The sequence below is a fragment of the Spizellomyces punctatus genome, assembly GCF_000182565.1.
Source record: "Spizellomyces punctatus DAOM BR117 chromosome Unknown supercont1.8, whole genome shotgun sequence".
NCBI lineage: Eukaryota > Fungi > Chytridiomycota > Chytridiomycetes > Spizellomycetales > Spizellomycetaceae > Spizellomyces > Spizellomyces punctatus.
In genome coordinates, this window is record NW_015971544.1 from 1,030,189 (window position 1) to 1,054,369 (window position 24,181).

Consider the following 24,181-nt stretch of genomic DNA (forward strand, 5'->3'; position numbering starts at 1 on the left):
GCAACAACCTAATAGCTCTTACTGTCCGTCCATTTTCTATTTCATATCATTAGCAGTGTCACCCATGCCGGGAATCAAAACGGCCAGTGTCCCGCAGCCAGCGGCGGAGAGTACTGTGAAACTCAAGATAGGAAAGTCTGAATGGGATAAAGCTGTGCAGGTTCAAGTAACGGGCGATGTGGCCGAACCCGAGTTTCATCAGTGTAGGATTGTCGCCGAGGTAAGGGAAAATGGGAATCTATGCTATATGTTGAGATCCATTGTTTCTTTCCTCGCTTTTTCAACCCCCCACTCTTGAATCTACTAGTCACTAGCCACTGAACAGCTCAAAACAATTATAACCCCCCTCCCAGCCCACCTTTACAAAGCATACCGTCAAAATCTTAAGAAAAACTACCACGTCCTCGATACCTTATTCCCAACTACCCTCATCGAATTCCACACACCCACCAAAACCACCCTCCTCACCTCGCTCGAGTTCCTTTCCTTGGCTGCAGTGCACACCTCCGCCAGTCCTCCTCCTCTTGATTTCTCAGAGATTGCTAAACAACAGGTGGAGAAATATGTCAAGGAGTTGGGGAATCCTGTTGTGTACTTGACGTTAGCGGATGGAGATGAGGTTTTGGGGGAGAAGATTGTGATAGAGTTGTTTGCAAAGACGTGTCCAAAGAGTACTGAGCATTTTTTGAAGCTGTTGGAGCGGTATGTTGGCGTGAAGCTGAAGCGGGTTGTGGAAGGGGGATGGGCTGAGTTTGGGGGTGAGTATTGTCTGATATGGGTTTGTATTTTGAACGACAAGATGAAGCTTTTGGTTCTTTGCTGGATTTGTTTAGACATACTGGATGAATCTGGCCATCCCGTCCGCGAACCGATTCTCGAAGGTAAGCTGCTACTTCTGTCACCCAAAGACGACAAAGCCTGATACAAATACCTTCAACCAGACGAAAACTTTATTCACTCCCATGAAGCATATACACTCTCCTACATCTCCCCTTGTGCACATCAAAACACGACCCCCTTCTTCATAACACTGGCACCTGTCCCGACATTTGATCGGAGATTCGTTGTGTTTGGCCGGGTTTTGTTTGGAACCGGTGTGTGCGGGCGTGTGCAGGGTGCTAAAGGCGAGGTAAAGATTGCCGAGGCAGGCGTTTGGAAGGGCGTTGGCTGAAAGGTTGGGTGATGCGGTATGGGGTTGTACGAGTTGAACGTTCAGTGGGGACAGAAAGCGATCCATATAATGAGATAAGCGTCAAAGTATAATGATGCAAGAAATTCTAGCAAATTGACAGGATTAAAGAGTAGAAGCAGATGTATATGCGCTCCCACAGTCACTAAATATGCCTAGCACATCTACGCAAACCCCGCCAGAACTGACTCCCAAACTGCAAGCTCTTTTTTAGCACCCTCCTTCTGGGCCTCCACATAAGAATCCACAACCTCTCTCACTTCCACATCCAATTCCGAACAAAACCTCACATACTCGTCCTTTAACCGCTCACTAACAGTCCGAAATTGCGCTCGACATTCCCCTTCCTGTTGTTTGACCTCTTGCAGGTCTACCAATGCCGCGTCAACGCGCTCTTGTTTTATGCTAGAGGACGACCGGAGTCGGTCGAGTGACGCCAGTTTCTTTTGGGTGGCTTTGCAGGCCGCTTCATAGGATTGCAGGGTTGTGAGGCGATATGTTAGAGCTGCCTAGGTGCGCGTAAGGCAAAAGAGCGATCAACGACTGCGTTATTGTAATCTTAGTATGAAATGACAGGCTATACCTGTGCAGCCTGCGTCTCCCGCATAAATGTCTTTGCATCAGCTGCAAATTGATGTGTCAGGTAGTTTGCCTTGAAATGGACTAGAGATTAGAACACCGTCTCCACACAACCTTGTTCAATATTCTGTCCGTACCTGGTCTACATGCGGCTTCTCGCTGGCAATAAATCCTTTTCCCAATTTCCGGAGGGCACTGTGACGTCGATATAGGTTACTACAACATCAATCTAGTGATGGAAACCGTCCATCTACGGATACGGACTCACCCTCCGAGCCCTTTCCGATCTCCCACATCCAATTCCAAAAGCAGATTTCCAACCTCTAACGCCGTAGCTCCCATTTCTGGCATCAGAACGTAAAGGCGTCAGATGGTACTTCATCACGCCCAAAACGCACCGTGCAGTAAAATAGTGCACACACCTCTTTCAACTCTTCCTGCCTTCTCACCAACTCTCGCGCACATCCCCAAAGCCGCCTCACATGCCCCAATCGATCCCTTGGCACTTTCAAAAAAGACATCAACCTCCTTCACATGGATACTTCCTCCCGAAAAAGCTCTCAAAAAACCGCTCTTTTTCGTCTGAAGTACACCGGAAGGTGCAAACTCAAACTCGCTCTCTACAAACGATACGACGGCATCAACGTCGCCAAAGCGGGCGGCGATGCGGTTCAAAAAGGTTTGAATTCGGGATCTGAACAGAGGAACGGATTCTTTTGTCGGGAGGGTGGGCGGAAAGGGAGGAAGGCGGTCAGGGAAACGAGCTGTGAGATGGCCTGACAGACGCTCGAGTTCTGTGTAGCTTCTAGTGGGTGTTGAGTGATCCCTGGTGTACGGCGGTTTAGGTGTCTGTTAAAGAACTGTGAGCACTACGTTCTCTGGAAACACTCCATGGATACTCACGTCGGCGGATATGTGAAAGACGGGTATGCGCGGGTCGGTGAGGTCTACGGATGTCAGGACAAGCGTAAGGATGGGTTCGGGTGGTGAATCCGACATTGGTGCTGAGGCGATAGCAAAGTTACTCATGGTCTGTGATAACCTACTCCAGTCCAGCGGTCGTTCTATTTGACCTCACGCGTCACCAGGCTTTAGCTTGTACAGCTGCGAAGGGGACCATAAAAGGTAGACTTTTTGCTAGTCGCAGTAGATTGAATGCTGATTATTGTTAGATAGTGCTTGCAGCTGCATTGCTTGCCTGGTGGAATTAGAAGCAGATTCGTTATGGTGACTTTTTCATTAGATATCGGACAATTTGTATGGTTTCCGATGAAAGGTTGAAACAACAGGCGGGTTCCACCTCGGAGAGATAAGCTCTTTCAGCGTGGATGCATGATGCTTGCGCATTAAAAAAAGCATACGCTTGCTACGCCGTGTCCAAAAACATGGTCTAAAACAATGAAATCTATAGGGCTTTGGGTACCCATAATAAAAACACCACTACACTACAGTCCAGTTCCCATTCCACGAACGTCAAATCCCTCCTTCTTCAAATACGACTTGACTTGCTCGATAGGCACCTCCTCCCGATGAAAAATTCCAGCCGCCAGAGCAGCTTCTACACCCGTCTGATTAAAAACTTCTCCAAAATGTTCAACGCATCCTGCCCCACTCGACGCAATCACAGGGATCTTGACCGCCCGTTTTACATCAGCAACTAATTCCAGGTCGTACCCGGAATTCGTGCCATCCTTGTCCATGCAATTTAGCAAGACTTCACCGGCGCCCAGTGCTTCGCAGGCAGTAACGAGCTGGTACACGTCCAGATCGCGCCCCTCTCGCCCTCCCTTAACGGTACATTGGTACCAACAGTATTGTTCACCATTGGGTCCGGGGAATTTGGTGGGTATGACATGATGGGTGGGAGCATCTTGTGGTGAATCAACATAGACTCGACGAGGATCAACGGATATGACAACAGCCTGAGCACCATATACCCGCGCTATCTGTTCAATGGCTGTTTGACCCGTCAACTGCCGACCGGATGCGTAGTACTGTTCGGCAGCGTAAACAGCGTCACTCCCAATCGAGACTTTATCAGCCCCAGATCGAAAGTATTCACCCGCAACTTGCAGAGCAGGAATGACTGTTCCATCTGGGTTAGTCAAATCTCTTATTCCGCCGCCGATGGTCAGTGGTACAAAAACGGACTCTGACGTGCGCTTGAGAACTTCGAGCATGGGAAGGTCGTGGAGGGGTATGTCACGGAATGCAGTGATGTTGAGGAAGGTAATTTCGTCCGCACCTTGTTCAAAGTACCTTCTGGCAAGTTCAACCGGTTTTCCAAGATTTCGGACGTCCGCACCCTCCGTGGCTCGCTCTCGCACATCGTATTGATCGCCCTTTGTCACCACAAGATCGCCTTTATCGTTCGCACGCACATCGAGGCAGGCAATGATACGTCGAGTGAGGTGATCCTTTGGAATTATTGATGAAGCATCCGCATGAGGCTGTGTCGAGTTTGCGAGGCCGTTGCCTTGTGGATTGTACGACAAGAATGATCTCAAAACTTTTAACCCGGCCCACCCACTTTTTTCAGGATGGAATTGTGTTGCAAACACATTCCCCTTCCTTACAGCAGAGACAAATGTCTCATCTCCGTAGGTTGTCGTAGAAAATGTCCAATCCTGTATCGCTTTCGAGGCAGGGACTGCGAACGAATGGACAAAATAGTATCTCGTGTCTTCGTCCCCGTCATGGTTCAGCTCCGCCAATCCACTATTTGGCTGAGCGAGAGCAGCACTGTTCCAACCCATGTGAGGTACAGATTTTGTGGCTGGGTTAAATTTCTTGACGGTGGATGGTATGAGTCCTAGACCTTTCACATTCGGCGACTCGTCGGAACCTTCAAACAAGCACTGCATTCCAACGCAAATACCCATAAAGGGTCGGCCGGATTCAATGTATTCTTTGAGTGCCTTGTCGTATCCTGTTGTATGTAATCGGACCATAGCGGCGCCGAATGCTCCAACACCCGGGAATATGAGTTTCTGTACAAAAACAAGCGTTTTAGTGACTTCTGGCCAAGGACATGTAGCTGCTACTTAAAGAATATTCTACCTCAGCTTTCAGCAGATCCTGTGGTGACTCAACATGCTTAATTTCATATCCAAGTTTGTTCACTGCATTCACAAGGGATCTAACATTTCCCGCTCCATAGTCGAGGAGGTAGACGCCCATGCTGAGATGTCGCGGGCAGACAGAACGGAAGTGCTTTGACGGATCTGAATATCTAGGCTAAAACCTCTGCGCACCGTACAGAATGATGACCGGTCAAGAAGTGGGCCAAGTCGACAAATGTCCGTTTGGAATGTAAGGTCGGTTGATATATCTAATGCCAGAGATGGGAGTTGAGTGGTGTCTGACTCACATCAGTCATCTTGTTACCGTGACAACGGTCATTGATCTATTGGAAATAAGCATTATTCGACGTCGAAACCTCCAAAGGCGAACAGCACCTGCTGTCGTATGGTATAAACATAGAGATGTGATGCCAGACAAAATATATTCTCAAAGGTACAAAGACATGCGCACAAGAACACATGCGAAACGCCATCGACCTCTGCGAACATTCGTTCACAATGATGATGTTTTGCTCAAATCGCTCGATACCTTTTCATGGACTGGGCTGGCTCTGTAGACAAGCAGCAATACAGCACCGAGACTTGCTTCATCTGCAGTACAGCTTCGTGGTCTCCACTACTCATATGGCGTCGCGTTAGATTCGGAAGGCCTCATGCCAGGCTTGTAATCTAAATCTCATGATAAAACATGCAAATCAATAACGGTACTCCAAAATATATTTCCAATACAAACGTGCTATCTTACACGGATAAGACCTAAACAGCCTCTCGCGCAGGGCAGCAGGTCAATCCACTGTGAATCTCAGTGCGTCAGTTGCGTAAAATAAGTTAGAAATGCATTCTTTATGAGGGACGCCTGGGGTTGTAGTATATATGTAAATCTTAAAAAAATGAGGGAAAGAACAGGCTGGAGTTTACATTTGGTGACAAAATATCCTGAAATTTGCTGTGATGTGAGCGGATACGACCCGCTGCATCATGTACGTGCTCCTTCCTCCACAACGAGCTAAATTAAGCCGCATTTAGATGCTTGAACTGTCACTCAGCGTCCCTGAAGAAGGTAGCACGCTTCCGCGCACAAGAAAGGATAGGGTGAGACGTTAACATGGCAGCTACGGTCACTGCCATGGATATACGAGATGGTCGTATTGATGAATGAAAAAGATCTGCCTGCTTGTTAGACATTATGGAGGTTTTGAGGGTATGGAAGCAGGCGGAAGTTTGGTTGATTTTCAAGGACGAGCAGCAAACTTATCCTCGAGATACGGTGCTAGGCAGAATTATTGCGATTGACGATCCGCTCGATGCATCATTGCAGAATGGAGGACCTGGCTTGGGCAATCGAAAGATCTTCAAGGGCAAACGCGCGACTAAGCCGTGGCTCAACCTATTTGTGGGCTGCGGAACAAGATGCAGGATACACTTTTGAGGATCATCCCTTACGAGTTCAGAGCAAAACATAACCTATCTAAAAATACCCATTAATAACTGCAAATAGGTACCTCAAAGTAGGTGTACCTCTGCGTCATCCGCTTTCAATCTACGGCACCCAGCACATACCAATGCGTACCCCGGATCTGCTCTCCCGTCTTCAAGAAGACTCTGAAAATGACTCTCCTATGTTGGAAACGCGCAAGGTTGGGGTTGGAGTGGATGCGCAACATAGTCTACTTCGCCGGCCCCCAGTGGTCGAGAAGCATATTAGACCAGGGTCTGCAAGGCTAGGGAGCAAACCTGTCGGAAAGGAAGGCACACCGCTAGAGTCCACGCCATCATCGTCTTTGGGGGCAACACCAGCTTCCTCCACGGGAAGGCTAACCACACGCTTAACAACCAAGTCAGACTTTTCCGATTCCAATTCCAAATTGAGATCGTCCACCCCACGTCTGATTTCCGAGACGAAATCAGTTTCGAAATCCAAGTCGCAATCTCTGACCAAAATTGGACGACGAAAGTCGGCCCCCAAGTCAGCACGTACAGGGAGTGCTGGTAGAAGAGCAGATAGTGCCATTGCCATCAGTAGCAGAGGAGCTGGAACCCGACCAGGATCAGGCCTCTCCGTTGGCAAAGGGAGTGGGCGGCCCGGAAGTGCCATGCGCTTATCTGCAAGAGGTGCCACTACAACACCGGGGACACTACCACTCTTGCCGGGGAAGTCGAAGGGGAAGAAACAGACGGAGATCGTGACAAAGCCATTAACTCAAAAGGAGCGAGGACTGTTGGATGCCTGTGAGGGTGACGATCTAGATGCGGTTAGTTGCCTACCCTGGAGGACGGTGACGATTTGTGAATTGTTTCATAATAGGACATTGGACTTTCCAGGTTTACAAAAGCTTATGGCAGAATCCAGACATCAACTGCCGCAAGCCCGTATTTGGGTCAAGGTAAGGCTCTTGAATAAATATGTATATGAGGTCAGATACTCAGAAAATCGCAATCGGATTAGTCCGCTCGCCGTCGCCTGTCGAAAGGGTAACCGTCATGTTGCCTCCATTCTCTTGTCATTTGGAGCAGACCTTAACATATCAGACGAGTATGGTGTGACCCCCCTGCACTGGTTCGTCTAGATCGAATCACGTTTTACACCTGTTCGAAACACTTATCTTGATATCGCAGGGCTGCAAACTCTGGTGATGCATCACTCGTTACTCTTCTTCTCCGCAAAGCTGTTTCAACCGGAACTTTAGCTTCCACGTTAGCTGCAACGTCTCCTATCCAAGCTCCATCGGGAGATGCACCGGGTCTTCTCAGTCGTAAGGATTTGTTTGGATCCACAGCGCTACATTTTGCTAGCGTCAATAATCTTACGGGAGTTGCAAGAGCTTTGGTGAGTAACGATCACAAAACATATCCAAAATGTCATTTTTTATATGACCACGAAACAGGTGGCAGCGGGCTGTGATCCAACGGCGACAAATAATGATGGACGCAGGGCCAGCGAGCTGACATCGGACGAGGAACTGCGACTGTATCTACAAGGTAAGCTTCAGTTTTTAAACATCGTAGGCCTGGTTGAGAATCTTATTCCGCTACATGCAGACGAAGAGCATCGTATTCAAAAGATGCAATCCGCTGCTCTACGTGCCGCACGTCGAGCAGCAGCTGCGTCCGCGACCTCTGGCGGGTCACCACGCAGACCGGGTACTCGGCCAGGAACTTCCAAATCCATCTCTCGGCCCACAACAGCACAGTCCACTCCCAATCTTTCGAAATCTAACACTAAGAAATCTACCGGCCGCTCCTCCTCTACATTAGTGAAGACCGCTAGCCGACCCAGCCGACCCACTACGGCCCTGCCCCGTTCCACGAGCGTAAAAAGCGGTCTATCGACAAGTAAAAGCAAAGACAAATCCAGGGAGTCCATCCCCGCTGAAGATGTTCTTACTGCCGAAGAAGTGGTTGTTGTTTCAACAACGCCTGTAGCGCCCGAACCCGCGCAACAGCCGGTCGCTGAAATGGAAAATGAAGAATCTGTAGTCGTGATGAAGCAGACTAGTGGTCCGCGAGGGTTCATGTCGGCGGTACAATCGGGAACAAAGGGCGTTGGCGTGGGAATGAGTGCTTAAAATGGGGCGGCGACGCCAATGGTATATTTATTCAGACTTGTGAATATCTTCTTTTTTTTCAATATAATTGCAGCATTATCCTACTTGCTTCCCAATTTCTGCGGTGCACATGCAATCATTTCAAGTGCTTTTCTCTAGGGACAGCCACCAAGGGGTTCAGACTAGCAAGATTTGGTAAATCCATCTTCCGATGATACGACCAGCCGGAAATTATCACACGCTCTCCAACAGTATAGCATTTGCATACAAGGAATGCTGCTTCTGGCAGTTAGCGGGAAAAGCTACGACTGAATTGGCGGTAGCGGCATCGTGTACGTTCAATAAGTGTCGCTGTAAATTATTCGACCAGTGGAACACTCTGTCCCCGAAGGGACAAAATGGACAAGCTGCCCATCATCACCACAGACCGACACGTCGCCTCCACTGATGGCGGGCGCTTCGCTCTCACCTCATAAGTCTCAAGAGTACGGAGGAGATGATAAACACCCATCCAATCGGGTCAATATACAACTAGATGTTTCTTTGCTGCAAAAATTCGAACGTCACCATAGGCAGGCGAGCCATAGCACCCAAACGGACATAGCAAACGGGAGAGCAATCAGTGCGTTCCCGTTGGCACTGGGACGTATGCGGATATATGGCATTCCGGCCAGGTCAGGAAGTCGCCATCACCATGTACTTTCGAGTGATTGAATAGGCAACCGCAAGGGACAACTGTAATTATGCAGAAACAGGTTCATATCCGTATATTACTGCCCAGCATATAACAGGAATGGGTGAGTGGACCGTCATTGGTCCGAGGGTAGCAGGTAAGCGATCATGGGCGTATATGGCAACAATCCAAAACAACGCACGACAGTCTGCAAAGTGTCTATTTATCCAAAAACATAGCTTACAGCGATCCGTTCAATATGGCTTAGAGTCCTCCTTTCGCTTCTTCTTCTTTGCACCCTTCTTCATAAACTGTCTCCAATTCCCCACCCTCTCTTCCCTTGTCTCCTCCCACAATTTGTCGTGTTCTTGTTTTTGCTTCCTTTCCTGCAACTTTTGCTCTGCCTCTGCGGCACGTCTATCAAACTCGTTTTTCATGCGCATCTTGATCCTACTCTCATCATCAGCAAACATTCGTCGTGTCTCCATCCGAATCGCGGCGATCAGTTCCTTATCATTCATCAATGTTTTCCATCTTTCTTCTGTCACTACAACGGGCCCCTTGATACCGCGCTTCTGAAATATGCCATCCCGCGCATCCGTCACAAACCCGATAAGAGTTTTTCGTTTTTCCTCATCCATTAGCTCACTCTCGGCCTTTTTGAGTATTTCGAATGTCTCTTGTGCACGGGGATGCTTGCATTTGTCGGGGTGGAGAAGGAGGGATCGCTTCCGGTACGAGACCTTGACTGCACGGTCATCTACTTGAAGAGTTATGAAAACGGAAGGGGGATGGTCAAGGATCTCGAGCGGGTTGCGGGTTTGGGCGTGGAGCTTTAGGATCCGGTCGACCTCTTGATCTTGGTTGAAGCTGTTTGCCTATGAAATTCGTGGAGAGTGAGAGTTAGACTCTGGCAAAAGCATTGTCAGCTGAGTCCAAATAGACCCTTACCTCAAGACGTAGGTACTTGTCCACGTCAAAGTCGTCGTCGTCGGCCATGGTGTTAATTGCTGCTGGAATCTGGTGCGTAACAGTGCATGTCTCAACCAATAGGAGACACTGGAACCGGTTATCTCTGGTAATCAATTGGATTGGTTTACTTAAGCGATCGTATCGTCGTGTTGGCTAACAAGCAATGCTGTTTTGTTTTTGTAGTTGAACTCAGTCATCATTCTATTGTTTGAATCACTAATTCCTGAGTCAACCTGACAACAGATGTATTTATGAGAAAAGGCGGTCTGTCAGCTACTAGCGCCTTGCACAGATTCTCCAAATCGTCAAAAATAAAGCAGCCGAATTCCTTGTACTATCACCGTTCAAGCCAAGCACTACATGGATACGCTACAGTCGAGCATCCTTCACAAACGGTATGCTTTGTTGCAGTACTAGTCCATATGAAAATGTTTTGTGCAGGATAAGCAGTTGCTTGGAGCGCACAGTTATACCTCCACCTTGCTTAGTGTTAGTGTTGTTCAGGGTATGCTACAGAGACTACACCAGTTGGCGGTGGAGACTCTGGGTCGGTCACAATGCGGCGGCTAGGCATATCGTGTATGTGGTTGTGCGAGTCGGGCTGAGAAAAGCGCGCGACAATGAGCAGCCGCCCTATGCACCCAGACGCACCCAGACCCTATCATTGTCTTCCATCTCGTCGTTCTTTTAAGATAGCCGCAGCGTATTCACTTTTTCTTTGTCATCTTTAATGTCATCCTTTCGTCGATCTGATAACACTAATGATCAGGTCGGCGGCGCCACACTGCGCCATACTGTCAGGAGACCTTCGCGCTCGTGGTGCTGGTTCATGTCGCTTTCCACCTCTGTTTTGTGCGGCCCGTTCCAGCAAACGCCCACTGTTTCTCGCTAGTCCCGGCAGCCGGACGACAGACGTTTTATGCCGCTATCCGTCCACCCTACGTCTGCAACAAGCTACGTGGCTGTATCCAGTTCAAGCGTTGACGCGGACACCTCACACACACAACTACTCCCGTCTTCATTGCACAGCGCACCACGCCCCCGTAGCAGGACAGAAGTTAAATCTCCCCCTTCACCGTATGTAGTTGCACTGTGTTCCTGTGCCGCGCTTGGCGGGTTCCTTTCCGGCTATGATGCAGGGATAATCAGCGGAGCAACGCTATTCATATCGGATGCATTCCAATTGACTCATTTTGAAATCGAAATTATCGTCAGCGGCGTCATTGCCGGTGCAGTGATAGGGGCGCTTTTCGCTGGGATTTTGACCGACAAATGGGGCCGCAAGCCTGTCATACTAGCAGCGGCTGTTGTCTTTGTTTTGGGGGCAGCCATGATGGGACTTGCCCAAAGTTTCGGTATGTTACTCCTGGGACGGCTCGTAGCAGGAGTTGGCGTAGGGCTGTCGGGCGGTGTGGTTCCTGTCTACGTTTCGGAAATTGCTCCCGCAGATATTCGTGGAGCCCTAGTGAGCCTGAACGTCTTCTTCATCACACTTGGGCAGCTTGTGAGTTATTTGACCGCGTATTCGCTCAGCCGTCCTCCAACAAATGAGAATAATTGGAGATGGATGTTTGGGCTTGCTGCCTTGCCCGCGATTGTCCAAATGGCTGGAATAGCATACTTACCCGAAAGTCCACGATACCTGGTGCAAACGGGGCGTAGCAAAGAGGCCTTGGACGTCCTAATGCTCGTGAGGCAATCGTCATGCACCCGAGAGGAGCTGGAGGATGAAGTAGATGCGATACAGCAGAGCTTGAATAGAGCAGTTGATACAGTCAAATGGCAAGATTTATTTCTTGTGGACGGTTACAGAAGGGCAATGATTGTTGCCATTGGCCTTCAAGCTTTGCAACAATTATCAGGGTGGGTTTAGTCTCTTTTTCTCTTTGTAACATATTTCGGCCCTTCATTCTAATTTTTTGTATCCCTTGAAACAAGGATAAACACCATCATGTATTATAGCGCTACCATTCTGACGATGGCAGGATTCCCTACTAAGGAGAGTGCTATTCTCTTTTCGAGCTTCATTGCTCTCGCCAATTGCCTCGCAACAGGTCTGGTCCGTAGCGATTTTGAAAAGATGCTACCATGTTGACAGATTAGCTATTTTAGTGTTGTCTATGCAACTCATCGACCGGACAGGACGGCGACCATTACTGCTGAGAACTCTGATCGGAGCAATAGTTGGGCTGGTAATTCTCTCTGTATCATTTCGAACGCCTTCCGGGAATGACGAGGAACACTTGCGAAATTCGGATGGTGCGGTCTCATGGGGGAGCTGGATATCGCTCAGCAGTTTAGTGTTTTATGTTGCATTCTATGCAACGGGGTTAGGTGCGTGGCCTGCTATCAAAGGCCATCCGTTGTCTCAATGTCCTGAATGACCTTCATTTAGGATGTGTACCATGGACCGTCATGTCCGAAATTCTTCCCCAGCAAATACGCGGAAAGGGGTCGGGTATTGCCATTGCCTTCAATTGGGTGCGTAAGATAAAGAAAGCCATGAGATGAAACCGTGCTAACGGTGCCGCTGCCGCTACATGTTTAACATGCAGCTCTGCAATTTTATCGTATCGATGACATTCCTGAGCCTAACAAACATCATTTCCCCTGGAGGTTGGTGTATCCTTTCTTTGCATGCATTTACGAGGTTGTACGCACTCATACTTGTTGTCTGCTTTTAGGTACCTTCATGCTCTATGCTCTGATTGTATGTGCCGGATGGATATTTGTGTACATGCGCGTTCCCGAGACAAAAGGGAGGAGCTTAGAGTATATTGAAGCGACAACTGCGACATGATCAGCTTGTCCTCCCCAGCGCAGCGAGCGTAGGTAGACTGCAATGTCTAAGGACAGCTGCGCGCCCAAGCATGTTACATTCAAAAAAAGTCAGAAGACGGAAGCGTCTTCTTTCGGACCAAATCTATTATGCTACCCGCTCCGATTCACCACAACACGGCGACTATTGTTTTCGCTTATGCAGCTACATGATTTAACGTGTGGAAGATGTTAGTTGTCGATAGGTGGAAATCTGTTGAGATGCACAGTGCTATTTTAGCTAGTTTAATAGAGAGAGTTATTTCATTTTTGCAGTCAGATCGGCATATTTGGTGCAGCTCGCCGTGGAGAAGCGGGACAGGCTGTATCGGCGGAAATTGGCGTTACTAGAAGGCGTAAACAAAAGATGGCGAAATGCGTCTAAACTGTGAATATACTGGAGACAAAAGCTATCGATGTAGAGCACAGAATTCTGGCTGGTTCGTCTTCATTAGCATCATCATGCCTCAGCACCAAAGCTGAGAGGAAGCCATTTTACCAGTGGCGCTGCCAAAGATCCCATTCTGGCGGACATAAAGCCTAAATCCCCGCACTCTGAATAAGCACTTGTTTTGATTTGAGTTTTAGTGATCGCCTCATGCAAAGGGGTTAGATTTACATTGCCCGAGGTAAAATAAACCTTTTATTACATAATGCCCTTCTTTTCTAGCGGCCTGATACTTTTTACAACTAGAAAGGTTTTAAGCATTTTCCTGATCATAAAGAATTGGACGGTTCACCACTTCTGTTACATCCAGGACTTTCGATCGACAAAAAGATCAGTCCTGAATTCAATCGACAAAAAGATTACCCTCCCTTCATTTTACGAGCCAGCCAGGGATCGAACCTGGGACCGCTCCCTCCGGAGGGGAGAATGCAGCCACTACACCACAAGCCCATAATGGATTGGATGACGCGGTGTAAAGCTTAACCACAGAAACATGAGCAGTCGGACAGCTTTGCCTGCTTCAGCTTTTACAGTGATGTATCTTGGAACCATAACGCACGAAATAATGAGTATATGCATCATAGTAGCTTACATCTGGATTCCTGGATCTTGTTGTGCTCCATAGCTGTATATTCTAGCTGAGCTGTCTATCGCAGTGTTTCCATTGGTAGAAGATGCGAGTGCCCAGTCGCCACAACAATATCCCTTGACAAATCGGTGGGTGACTGACATGTCAGAAATCGGGCCACATGAGGGTAGAATATACAATCATTTTTTTTGCCGCTCGTTCCAGACTCGTTGTCATTCCATCCTCTTCAGATGAGCATGTTACAGGTAACGAGGGCAGGAGTGCGCAAACACGTTCACCATTCCGCATCAATATTTTCGCTTGCTTAACTAGCCATAATGGTCAAGGCGCGACGCTTTCGTTTACCTTCACTCACACGAACGGCAAGTTACTGGTCACATCATAGCCAAGTCGCTGTAGCCAGAAGATCACCAATATTAGAGAATGTCGATCCGGAATGAGGATTTTCTTTTTGCGGCCGCTTAAGTGACTGAATGCCATATTCCATTCCCATAGCACGAGGTGCCAGTGATTATGATGTCCAGACATGCTGAGTAACAAAAACAAGATAGGCTGAACATGTGGGGTTACTCCGACGCCGATCAATGGTGTATCATACAACGCCTTCATCAAGTCGTTTTAACCAATTTGGACGATTGCTTACTACAAGAATCATACATGTGTCCATATGGCGGCGGTACGAGCTCTGCCAGCATTCGTTTACATCGTTTTGGTGGTCAAAGTCATCACGCTCTCGGCCAGTTTTCACGGTTGCTGGCACAAACTTCACCTCCTTATCTGCGCTGTTTCCACCCCTCGCCCGATCATTAATTGTGGGGTGTGATTGGTGTGCAGCACACTTCTGCGCCACAGCAAGCCACACTGTCATGAGACATCTTCCAGCTTTCGCTGCTTGAAACGACGCTGTCAAAGCTATCCTCAGATTGTAGAGTATTTTAATGGAGATGTGCGGTTGGAGACAAGTACGCCGGATTCCTCTCAGAAACATCTTCCTATGCCCACCTTTTGCTAGATCACTGGCAACAACATCCCCCAATCCAAATACTTATGATGCCATTATTGTAGGAGGTATGAATAACTTTATGTCTGGCTGGCGCTGAGAGCAAGTTGAATTGAATCCCCGGACCTTTTATATACATCTGCCATTCCTTCAGGCGGACATAATGGACTTGTTTCGGCCGCATACCTCGCCAAAAATGGTTTGCGTCCTCTGGTCCTTGAACGTCGGCCTGTGATTGGAGGTGCAGCGGTTACAGAAGAGATTTATCCTGGATATCGTGTATCGCGTGCTTCCTATCTTCTTAGTCTTCTCCGACCGCACATTATCTCAGATCTGGACCTGCATCGACACGGTCTCAAGATCCACACACGGCATACATCTTCATTTACTCCGCTCAGAGATGGTAGATATCTCCTTCTGGGAATGAACAGTGAGGAGAATAAGTTGGAAATCAGCAAGTTTTCCACTAAAGATGCAGAGGCCTACGATGCGTATGAGAAGTGGTTAGAGACCTTCGCCAAAGGAATAGAGGCACTGCTGGATGCCCCTCCCGCTGATTTGAAAGAGATTATGCAGGGAGGTGCTAGCTCGCTGCCGAAAGCTTGGAAAGCTGCAAAACCCTTCTACGAGATGTCCCGCGCAATGGGCATCAAGAATCTACCAGAGTTTTACGAGTTACTGACGGCGCCTGCCAGCAAGCTGTTGGGTAGATGGTTTGAGGTATTGACGATGCATTCTCATACTTACTGAGCAGCACCCATGATATGAACAGCCTACCTTTTTAGTCTGAACCTCTCATGTCAACATTGGGCACCGATGCAGTGATCGGTGCGTGGATGAGTCCTTCAACACCAGGGTCGTCGTACGTTCTACTTCATCATGTTATGGGCGGTGTCAATGGTATCAAAGGGGCATGGGGAGTTGTGGAGGGTGGAATGGGCGCGGTCTCAGAATCTATCGCACGGGCTGCTAAAGAGGCTGGTGCCGACATTCGAACAAGTGCGCCAGTTGAACGGATTCTCGTATCGGAAGCAGAAGGTAAAGCGGTTGGTGTGAGACTACGGAACGGAGAAGAGATACGTGCACCCATCGTACTATCCAATGCAACCCCAAAAGTCACATTTTTGGACTTGCTGCCGGAAAATGCATTACCACACGAGTTTCTCAATCAAGTTCGATCGATTTCCTACGCGTCTGGAACCACCAAAATCAATGTGGCTCTCGATGCTCTACCTTCATTCTCCTGCCTTCCAAACGACCCCAGCAACCCAGATAGGCCACTCCCGCATCATCAAGGTACTATACATCTGGGATGCGAATCTATCGCCGATCTTGACGCAGCATACAAGGACGCCCAAGCGGGCTACCCATCCAAGTTGCCATTAATAGAAATGACGATTCCATCTGCACTGGACCAAACCTTAACACCTGAGGGTAAACACGTTGCAACCATGTTTATACAATATGCTCCGTATGAGTGGTTTGCATGTCCGGAAAAGGGGGAAAAGAGGAAGAAGGAATTTGCAAAACAAGTCTTTCAGGTCGTCGAGGCGTACGCCCCAGGCTTCACGCAGTCAATTTTGGCCGCCGACGTCTTGACCCCGCCAGATTTGGAAAGAGTATTCGGCGTTACAGGAGGCAACAGTGAGTACTTTGTAAATGTATGTGTAATGGACCTCGCAATCGATCTTGAACGGTCGCTTCTTTTTGATCAGTTTTCCACGGGGCATTGACGCTGGACCAGCTTTACTGGGCTCGCCCGACTGTTGGTGCATCAGGATACAAAACGCCTGTAAAGAATCTATTTCTGTGTGGATCAGGCGCTCATCCAGGCGGGGGTGTAACTGGGTCTCCTGGAAGGAATGCTGCGTTGCTGGTGTTGGAAAGCGCTGTGTAATCGCCACTTGTGCTAATATGACTGCGCCATCGACGTGTTAATCGAACGATGTCCCCCACGGCAAATCTTTCCAACAATTACGAATATCCTAATACTTGCAACTGGGTCTGAACTTTCAGCAGTTGCACCTTCACAATGTCTCTAGCAACGCTCCCAACAAAAACTTCATATCCAATCACAACCCCTTCGTCTCCGCCACCAGTTCCAGATAACTGGCCGCGATGCCTTTACAATGAGGAGCAGATTGCGCAATTGGATCAGCTAAAGGAGCTGGTACCACCACTGCTGACAACTGGAGACGAGCGTACGGAAGAGGAGGCATGGTGTGATGATGCTTGTTTACTAAGGTACCTGAGAGCGACCAAGTGGAATGTACCCGCGGCAGGTAGGAATTGAATCGTGCGCATTGTGGGCAAGTCACAAAAGCTTGACTGATCACTTTTGGCTTTGCAGCGAAAAGGTTAGAGAATACCCTCATCTGGCGACGCGAGTACAAGCCGCATAAGATTGATCCTGCGGAAGTAGAGGAAGAGGCGAAAATGGGAAAGCAGATTGTTTCTGGTCAGTCAACGCGGTTCTGCGGGCGCCATCATTTCATGTGACATAGGCTCTAACCGACGGATATTGATTGGGATTTGTAGGATTTGACCTGCAAGGAAGGCCGTTGAGTATGTCTTTTGTGCTTCGGTAGAATCTTGGGATGATGGAAATTTATACATCTTATAATAGTCTACATGATTCCGCGAAAGGAGCACACAAAGACCTACGACCGGCAACTTCGCTTTGTCGTCTTCAACCTTGAGAGAGCAATACGGTAGTGCTTTCATTTTTGCGTTGCAAATTTTTTGTTGCACGTAGCTAATCACTCGGAGTAGTGCCATGCCGCCAGGAGTAGAGTCTTTGAACCTCGTAATTGACTACGAAGGAGTGTCCGTACGCACATCGCCTCCGTCCTCTCAAGCCAAGAAAGTATTGGCCATTCTTGGGGATCATTATCCCGAGCGATTGGGAATGGGCTTTATGATAAATCCCAGCTGGTACCTCTGGGTTTTCTTCAAGGTGCGACTCGTGTAGCATACCCCGCTGACTTTAGCATCGTTTCTTACCATTCTCTTTTCTTCCAGATCATCGGCCCATTCCTCGATCCAATCACCCGCTCCAAAATTCACTTTGTTAACCTTAAGAAGCAAGCCGATTTTAATACTAACACTAATGAAGGGGAATCAGGGAAAGAAGTCGAAGGAATGGGAGGATGGACGAACATCCGTTATTACATTGGACCTGACCAGTTACTCAAGGAGTATGGGGGTGAAGTAGAGTATGAACATGTTCACGATATCTACTGGAAAGCAATTACAGCGTGATCGATCTTCGACGTAGACGGGAAGTATATGGGAGACAACATAAACTTTAGGACAGAGCTTTTAGATATTATTTACAGAGAAGGACGAATACAAAAGAATTTATTCTTTAAATGCCTTTGGGTCCGTCTGTTTCCTTTTCCCCTACATAAGGACCAGTTTCACGACAACAATTTCTTATTATTGATTGTGCGGATTTTGCAGGACAATCAGAATATACTCTTTATCTAAAAAAGCCAAAATATATATGAAACTCCAGACCTTCGCGACCTAAAAAGGTGGTGACATTACCAGGTGCGACCATAATTTCATGCTTCTTTGACCGTATTCTGAGGAAACTCAAATCATTCTGCTCCAAGCAACGTAATAAGCACAAATCCAGATCCCGCTATAACCATTATGAATATCTCTCGTACCTGCGGATCTAAATCTCTCACGACGCTCCTAGCCTTTGCTGTCAACTGCGTTATCAGAGCAGCATACTGAACTGTCTTGTCATTGTCCAAAGTTGTTCGAATTGGGATGCCTTCCATATTGACAATGACGATACCCTCGACTCCCTTGTGAGAGGAAAGGCGCTTGATAGTTTCTTCCACTTCGGACTAGTTGTTTGAAGCTTGAACGAAAGGCAGCGCTCAACTACTTTCACGAAACGCGGGACGTACCATTGCTGATGTCAAAGGATGGGAGCTGAGCAGAGAATGCGAGACAGTAAATTATGCAAAGCTTTTGTGCTTGCTTATTAGCTCGTAGGTAAATGGGGTAGGTCTATCTTTGGCAAAAAGGAAAACTCTGATTGCAATGATTCGTTGGCAGCGGACGCTGCGTCGGAGTCGCGAGGAGTCGCGATTGTTCATCCTTGGGACGAATCACGTGCGTGGCGGAAGCTTGTGTGTCAGCGGCTTCCCGTCGTCGTAAAGCCAGTACAAACGTACTGAACGTGAGCCGCTTGAAAAGAAATATTAAATAGCGATGGATGCTGCACATCGCATGAGCCGCCAGCTTATCGGCTCATGCTTTGCAAAAAGCCAAGAAAGTGCAAATAGCGATATCCCACTTGTCATTGGGTTGGCATCAAATGAAAAGAAAGCAGACATTTCTCCACATTTCTTCAATGTTACTGACTAAACGGCAGGAAAGATAGATCCTGGCCAGTGAGCAGCATTTGTGCAAGAGATCATCGTCGAGGTTTGCCTTCGCCGTCCTTGAAGCAAGTTGAGCTGAAATCTGTTGGGTCATCTGGACCTATTGGAAAATCGATTACCAAGTCGCTGGCTCAGAATTATTTCTTTTTTACACTGCGCGTTTGCAAAGAGATTGCGCTTGCCTGCTTCAACAGTTTACACTAATGAGCAACTTGAAGCGCCCGTGGGAAGACGAAGTCGCCACTCAAGAAGCGACAGCTTCAGTGTCGGATTCCAGCGTAAAGAGGCCACGACCTGAAGCTACTTCCGACGACGCTGAGGTGCAGACCAACGAGAAGGTAGAAAGCAGCGAGCCATCCGCTGAACCGATGGTTCACCTACAGAAGACGGCAACCGAGTTGTCTGAAGACGCTCCTCCCAGCACACTCTCAAGCCAACTGTCATCTGAATCAGGTGATGCGGAGGCGCTCTCCCAAGATGCAGAGGCCGCCGAAAATGCAGATCAGCCAATGAGCCGCATGAAAGTCGACAATCTTCCCAACTTTTGCAGCAGAAAAGACATTCAAAAGTTTTGCAAGGCGAATGATGTGATCGTCCATCAGTTGAAGAAGGCCCCAAAATGGAACTATTGTTTCTTGGGGTTTAAGGTATGAGGAATGTCACTACGTAAATGTTGGACGTGTTTAAATTCATCTGGATATCGTCGACTTTTTGAAGACACAAGAACAGAGAAAGGACGCTTTGGAAAAGCTGAGAGGAAAGACGATCAAGGACAATGTCGTTCAAGTCTCAGAGGTTGAAGCAGTCGAGGTACGCCCATCAAACACTACTTTGTGTTGTGCGCGGGTAACCCATCTCACGCCTTGTTGTCGCAGCGACAAGGCACGGCACGCATGCAAGGAAAGGCACAGAAGGATGTGGTGGCAGAGAGCGCAACAGATACTCGCACTGCAGATGAGCAGCTGGCGGATCAAGTCACCCCGCTTTGGAGGTAAACTATTTCATGTCGTCCTTCCCAGCCACCGGAAGCTGAAAGTCCAGCACACAGAAAACCTTACGAAGAGCAACTCAAAAATAAGCGTACTGTCCTTAGACAGGCACTTTACAAATTCAAAAAGGAGATGTTCAAGTATTTCCCGAAAGAGTACATTCGAAACAGGTTTCCGGCCCCGACAACAACTGTCGTCACAAAAGACATGACGCCTGAAGAGAGAGCTATTGTTCAATTAGCTTGGTTTATGCCAGCGCTCAAGGCAAATGATGACATTCCATGTCCATTGTCCGACCCCCTTCCATCGCCAGTCGTGAACGGATACCGCAACAAATGCGAATTTACTTTTGGATGGAATTTGAAGAGAGAGAAGGTTGTTGGATTCCTTTTGGGTCTTTACAAAGAGGGTATTGTCAATGTGTTGGAACCAACAAATACCCTGAATGTATCACCAGCTGCGGTAAAGATCGCAGCGACGCTTCAAACGTTTCTACGGGCATCTGACCTCGACCTCTACGATCGAATCAACAAGAAAGGATTTTGGCGTATGGCTTTGGTGCGTACGCACCGGACCAACGAGTCCATGATCGTCGTTCAATACAGCCCATCCGACGTCAGTGTAGACAAGATTCAAGCAGCTAAGGATGCCCTTAAATCCCATTTCCAGCGCGCCATGGCTGATGGTGAGATTGCTGTCACCACTTTACTGGTGCAAGGTTGGGACGGCGTATTCAACGGTATGACAGACAAGAGCCCCTTGGAGATTCTCTATGGATCCGGCTACGTCCACGAGACTTTGTTGGGTATCAACTTTAGAATTTCGCCTAGCGCGTTTTTTCAGGTGAATACGGAGGCTACGGAGGTGCTGTACTCGACCGTGAAGGATTGGTGTGCTTTGGATGAAGTTGAACGGGAAAGAAAAGAAGCAGCGGACGAGGATAGTGGGAAGACCAAGTGCGAGGAAGCTCAAACGAAGATGGAAGAGACAGTTCCAGCGGAGACAAATGGAAGCGTGGCTGCTTCCACTGATCCGGCCAATATCTCCTCCGAAGCGCCTGTAACTCCACACCCGAAAGATCTCTCTCCTCCTGGCACAGTCCTCCTGGATCTCTGCTGCGGCACAGGTACAATCGGACTGACCATGACATCGCAGGTCAAAAAAGTCGTTGGGGTTGACATTATTAAAGACGCCATTGAGGACGCCGAATACAATGCAAAGCTGAATAATGCAACCAACGTATTTTATTATGCCGACAAGGTTGAAAATGCTATCAGAACAATTTTTGCGGAGCACGTTGGGAGCCGAGATGATGTTGTTGCAGTTTTGGATCCACCGAGGAATGGTGTGCACGCGGATGTGATAAAGGCTGTAAGGGCATGTGAGGGAGTCCGACGGGTGGTGTATGTGAGTTGTGATGCAGAACAGGCTTGTGGAAACTTTGTTGAGTAAGTGTCATTCTTTCTTTTGCTGGTTTCGAAACGTATCCTAATGGCTTGCTCATCATAGCCTATGTCGCCCGACATCGAACAAGTATCGTGGCCTACCATTCAAGCCGATTCGTGCGCAGCCTGTAGATTTGTTTCCACATACCAAGCACTGCGAATTAATTTTGGAGTTCCGGCGGTGAAGAGACTGGATAGAATATTGATAGATTGCAAGATAGTGTAGTTATTCTTGAGCATTTATTTATACAGTTGCCTGACAGGTGTCTACATGTATATACAACCGGCTTAAGTGATGATGTAGAACTACAAGCATCTCTGTGAACCGGTTACAGAATGTCCGTTTTAAGGACTCTATTTGCCTTCCGCTTTGGTTGCGGTGCTGCGACATGAAATCACCATTTTCAGTCGACTAGTAGTACTTCAATGTTCTTGTGGACAGTGACATACCATGATCATTCTCCCTCACGTAGAATTTCCTCAAAATTATAATCGCCTCTTCTCTAAAGTATCCTCCTTCAGCTTCGTAAGTTGGCTCGGATCTAACATGACTAGATGAACGACAGATATGAGCATGCCGGAACCAGACGAAAGGATACGCACGTTGCCACTCACTCTTTATTCACTTCAAACACCGACCCGCATCCTCCAAATTTATCATTCCCACATCCATAGTACACCTTTCGTATCCCAAGTATGCGTAACCCCGCTGCACACATAACACATGGCTCCACCGTTACATAGAGATCTGTTTCCGCAAAGACGGTCGGAGGGTGGGTATGGAGGATTTGGTCGATTGCTTCGAATTCTGCGTGGCGGGTTCCCTAGTTTAGATACTAGTGTTGAGTGGAGGGTAGGGTCGGTAGATCTGACGAAAGCAACGCACATTCAGCGACTCGTTAGTCCGATTTCGACCTCGACCTATTATCGTATTGTTGTGGACAAATACACAACCCACTGGAACTTCGCCGACCGAATAGGCTTCTTCAGCCTCGTCCAGCGCAGCTCGCATATATGTGTGGTGAAGGCTCGCAGTGTCCATTTTGTTGTCACTGAACTACGAGCAAAATCGAGAGTCCGCAGGTAATTGGGATTCTGCTGGCTGTGCCATCGGCGTGATTTGATGAGCGTTTGCGTTTTTGTGTGTCGGAGAGTGCTGGCACACTTTTGCATCCACAAGACCTTTTTGTACAATGTACGGGCCACAGTTACCGCCGTCCCGTAGGGAAAGCTCCCCAGAAGAAGCAGATATTGGACCAAAATCACCACCCTCACCCTCACCCTCACCCGAAATCGGCCCGTCGCGTCCACACATCACAGCAACCCCACCAGAACAGGAAGCTACAGCAAACGATGGCACCAATTCGAGCAGCGAAGAGGATACCTTTGGTCCGTCTCTTCCTCCCCGCCTCCTCGCTGCACGTCAAAAACAACGGCAAGGGGCATCTCCCCCAGCACGACGAAAACTCGTTGCGGGTCCAGCAGCTCCTCCTCCTCCAGGATTTTTACAGCATGCAGAAGTAGATAGTGACGATGAGGTGGGACCCAAACCTGCTCCGAGGAATGGGGAAGACGAGGTTTGTGGAAATATTACATAATGATGTTGTCCACCGTGATGTTGATACGAAGTATATGTCTAGTTAGACGATCTACAAAGTCGAATAGCAGAATTTGAGGAACGAGAGCGGCGAGCCAAGGAGGAAGCGGAGAATGCATCCCGTCCCGAGAAGATCGTGAGAGGAGATTGGATGCTGGTACCGCCAGAAGCGAATAGGCTACCAATAGGTGAGAAAGCATTAGTCTCTGTTCTCTCTGACTGGACAGTACCTAATGCTCCAAAATTGTAGCAATGGGGTCAATGAAATCACGCCAATTCAGCAAGTCGTCTACTGAGAAGGATATTGATCAATCTGGATGGACGGAGACACCGCAGGATAGAGAAAAGAATGCTGGCCAAAAGGTAGTTTGCAGTATTATTCAGCCCATGTCGGTAATGAAGGCGTAATGTATATTATCCTCAGCGTAAGCGACCACCTAAAGACGAACCCAGACCACCAACCGAAGAAGAGCTCCGAACTCGAGAATTTGTTAAAAGACACACTGTGAGTACCAATTACACATCCATCTGTATTATCATATCTCACAACAGTGATATAACAGGAAAAACACCGTGGAAAGGCATTAATGGACCAACATATGTCAACATACATTCGCAACGGACGACTGGACGAGGAAGACGTTAGCAAACGCAAGTTTGACAGGGAGCAGGATATGGGGGGCTCGCGGCGCATTGATGCAAAGTCTAGACAGGAGATGCTGGATCAAGCAAGAAAATTGGATTCAAAGTTTGGACATGGAAGGAAAACATTTTTGTAAAATGCGGCAGGCAATGCAAGTAATTGTAAATAGGAAATGATAGGTTTGGGATCTGAACCGATTGACAGATTTC

The 24,181-nt window shown here is 48.1% G+C and overlaps 12 protein-coding genes and 1 non-coding gene across 13 annotated transcripts; 7 read left to right on the forward strand and 6 right to left on the reverse strand.

Moving 5' to 3' along the window:
* Window positions 1-17: 17 nt before the first annotated feature.
* SPPG_05213 (uncharacterized protein) lies at window positions 18-1,358 on the forward strand. The gene is made up of 4 exons (XM_016753436.1): window positions 18-220; window positions 308-758; window positions 834-881; window positions 942-1,358. The coding sequence occupies exons 1-4, from the start codon at window positions 65-67 to the stop codon at window positions 1,169-1,171; spliced, it is 885 nt and encodes a 294-aa protein (XP_016607879.1). The 5' UTR covers window positions 18-64; the 3' UTR covers window positions 1,172-1,358.
* On the reverse strand, window positions 1,354-2,767 carry SPPG_05214 (uncharacterized protein; the record flags this gene model as incomplete). Its single annotated transcript, XM_016753437.1, has 6 exons — window positions 1,354-1,698; window positions 1,773-1,841; window positions 1,906-1,963; window positions 2,037-2,112; window positions 2,191-2,617; window positions 2,672-2,767. The coding sequence occupies 6 exons, from the start codon at window positions 2,765-2,767 to the stop codon at window positions 1,354-1,356; spliced, it is 1,071 nt and encodes a 356-aa protein (XP_016607880.1).
* A 446-nt stretch (window positions 2,768-3,213) lies between these two features.
* SPPG_05215 (imidazoleglycerol phosphate synthase, cyclase subunit) lies at window positions 3,214-4,948 on the reverse strand (the record flags this gene model as incomplete). The annotated part of the gene is made up of 2 exons (XM_016753438.1): window positions 3,214-4,758; window positions 4,829-4,948. 2 exons carry the CDS (start codon window positions 4,946-4,948, stop codon window positions 3,214-3,216), a joined length of 1,665 nt encoding a protein of 554 aa, XP_016607881.1.
* A 1,465-nt stretch (window positions 4,949-6,413) lies between these two features.
* SPPG_05216 (uncharacterized protein) lies at window positions 6,414-8,489 on the forward strand (the record flags this gene model as incomplete). The annotated part of the gene is made up of 6 exons (XM_016753439.1): window positions 6,414-7,103; window positions 7,174-7,235; window positions 7,298-7,408; window positions 7,468-7,678; window positions 7,737-7,830; window positions 7,891-8,489. 6 exons carry the CDS (start codon window positions 6,414-6,416, stop codon window positions 8,415-8,417), a joined length of 1,695 nt encoding a protein of 564 aa, XP_016607882.1. The 3' UTR covers window positions 8,418-8,489.
* Window positions 8,490-9,140: 651 nt separating this feature from the next.
* On the reverse strand, window positions 9,141-10,080 carry SPPG_05217 (uncharacterized protein). Its single transcript, XM_016753440.1, has 2 exons — window positions 10,021-10,080; window positions 9,141-9,947 (listed from the first exon to the last, which is right to left on the reverse strand). Exons 1-2 carry the CDS (start codon window positions 10,066-10,068, stop codon window positions 9,324-9,326), a joined length of 672 nt encoding a protein of 223 aa, XP_016607883.1. The 5' UTR covers window positions 10,069-10,080; the 3' UTR covers window positions 9,141-9,323.
* An 821-nt stretch (window positions 10,081-10,901) lies between these two features.
* SPPG_05218 (sugar porter (SP) family MFS transporter) lies at window positions 10,902-13,280 on the forward strand. Its single transcript, XM_016753441.1, has 6 exons — window positions 10,902-11,904; window positions 11,980-12,095; window positions 12,154-12,375; window positions 12,437-12,522; window positions 12,597-12,657; window positions 12,726-13,280. Exons 1-6 carry the CDS (start codon window positions 10,961-10,963, stop codon window positions 12,839-12,841), a joined length of 1,545 nt encoding a protein of 514 aa, XP_016607884.1. The 5' UTR covers window positions 10,902-10,960; the 3' UTR covers window positions 12,842-13,280.
* Window positions 13,281-13,684: 404 nt separating this feature from the next.
* Window positions 13,685-13,756, reverse strand: SPPG_10112. Its single transcript has one exon. It is a non-coding gene; the product is annotated as a tRNA-Arg (tRNA).
* A 1,077-nt stretch (window positions 13,757-14,833) lies between these two features.
* SPPG_05219 (uncharacterized protein) lies at window positions 14,834-16,792 on the forward strand (the record flags this gene model as incomplete). Its single annotated transcript, XM_016753442.1, has 4 exons — window positions 14,834-14,963; window positions 15,050-15,615; window positions 15,681-16,539; window positions 16,611-16,792. The coding sequence occupies 4 exons, from the start codon at window positions 14,834-14,836 to the stop codon at window positions 16,790-16,792; spliced, it is 1,737 nt and encodes a 578-aa protein (XP_016607885.1).
* Window positions 16,793-16,927: 135 nt separating this feature from the next.
* Window positions 16,928-18,156, forward strand: SPPG_05220 (uncharacterized protein; the record flags this gene model as incomplete). The annotated part of the gene is made up of 6 exons (XM_016753443.1): window positions 16,928-17,177; window positions 17,246-17,353; window positions 17,434-17,460; window positions 17,522-17,606; window positions 17,668-17,851; window positions 17,917-18,156. The coding sequence occupies 6 exons, from the start codon at window positions 16,928-16,930 to the stop codon at window positions 18,154-18,156; spliced, it is 894 nt and encodes a 297-aa protein (XP_016607886.1).
* Window positions 18,157-18,189: 33 nt separating this feature from the next.
* On the reverse strand, window positions 18,190-18,979 carry SPPG_05221 (dynein light chain roadblock-type 2). The gene is made up of 4 exons (XM_016753444.1): window positions 18,819-18,979; window positions 18,570-18,755; window positions 18,445-18,502; window positions 18,190-18,380 (listed from the first exon to the last, which is right to left on the reverse strand). Exons 1-4 carry the CDS (start codon window positions 18,819-18,821, stop codon window positions 18,334-18,336), a joined length of 294 nt encoding a protein of 97 aa, XP_016607887.1. The 5' UTR covers window positions 18,822-18,979; the 3' UTR covers window positions 18,190-18,333.
* Window positions 18,980-19,454: 475 nt separating this feature from the next.
* Window positions 19,455-22,064, forward strand: SPPG_05222 (uncharacterized protein). The gene is made up of 5 exons (XM_016753445.1): window positions 19,455-19,945; window positions 20,016-20,108; window positions 20,174-20,289; window positions 20,347-21,735; window positions 21,797-22,064. The coding sequence occupies exons 1-5, from the start codon at window positions 19,502-19,504 to the stop codon at window positions 21,915-21,917; spliced, it is 2,163 nt and encodes a 720-aa protein (XP_016607888.1). The 5' UTR covers window positions 19,455-19,501; the 3' UTR covers window positions 21,918-22,064.
* SPPG_05223 (tRNA(adenine34) deaminase) lies at window positions 21,943-24,179 on the reverse strand. Its single transcript, XM_016753446.1, has 4 exons — window positions 22,619-24,179; window positions 22,348-22,556; window positions 22,183-22,283; window positions 21,943-22,114 (listed from the first exon to the last, which is right to left on the reverse strand). The coding sequence occupies exons 1-4, from the start codon at window positions 22,772-22,774 to the stop codon at window positions 22,062-22,064; spliced, it is 519 nt and encodes a 172-aa protein (XP_016607889.1). The 5' UTR covers window positions 22,775-24,179; the 3' UTR covers window positions 21,943-22,061.
* On the forward strand, window positions 22,896-24,177 carry SPPG_05224 (uncharacterized protein). The gene is made up of 5 exons (XM_016753447.1): window positions 22,896-23,309; window positions 23,373-23,517; window positions 23,580-23,692; window positions 23,754-23,834; window positions 23,893-24,177. Exons 1-5 carry the CDS (start codon window positions 22,926-22,928, stop codon window positions 24,106-24,108), a joined length of 939 nt encoding a protein of 312 aa, XP_016607890.1. The 5' UTR covers window positions 22,896-22,925; the 3' UTR covers window positions 24,109-24,177.
* Window positions 24,180-24,181: the final 2 nt, after the last annotated feature.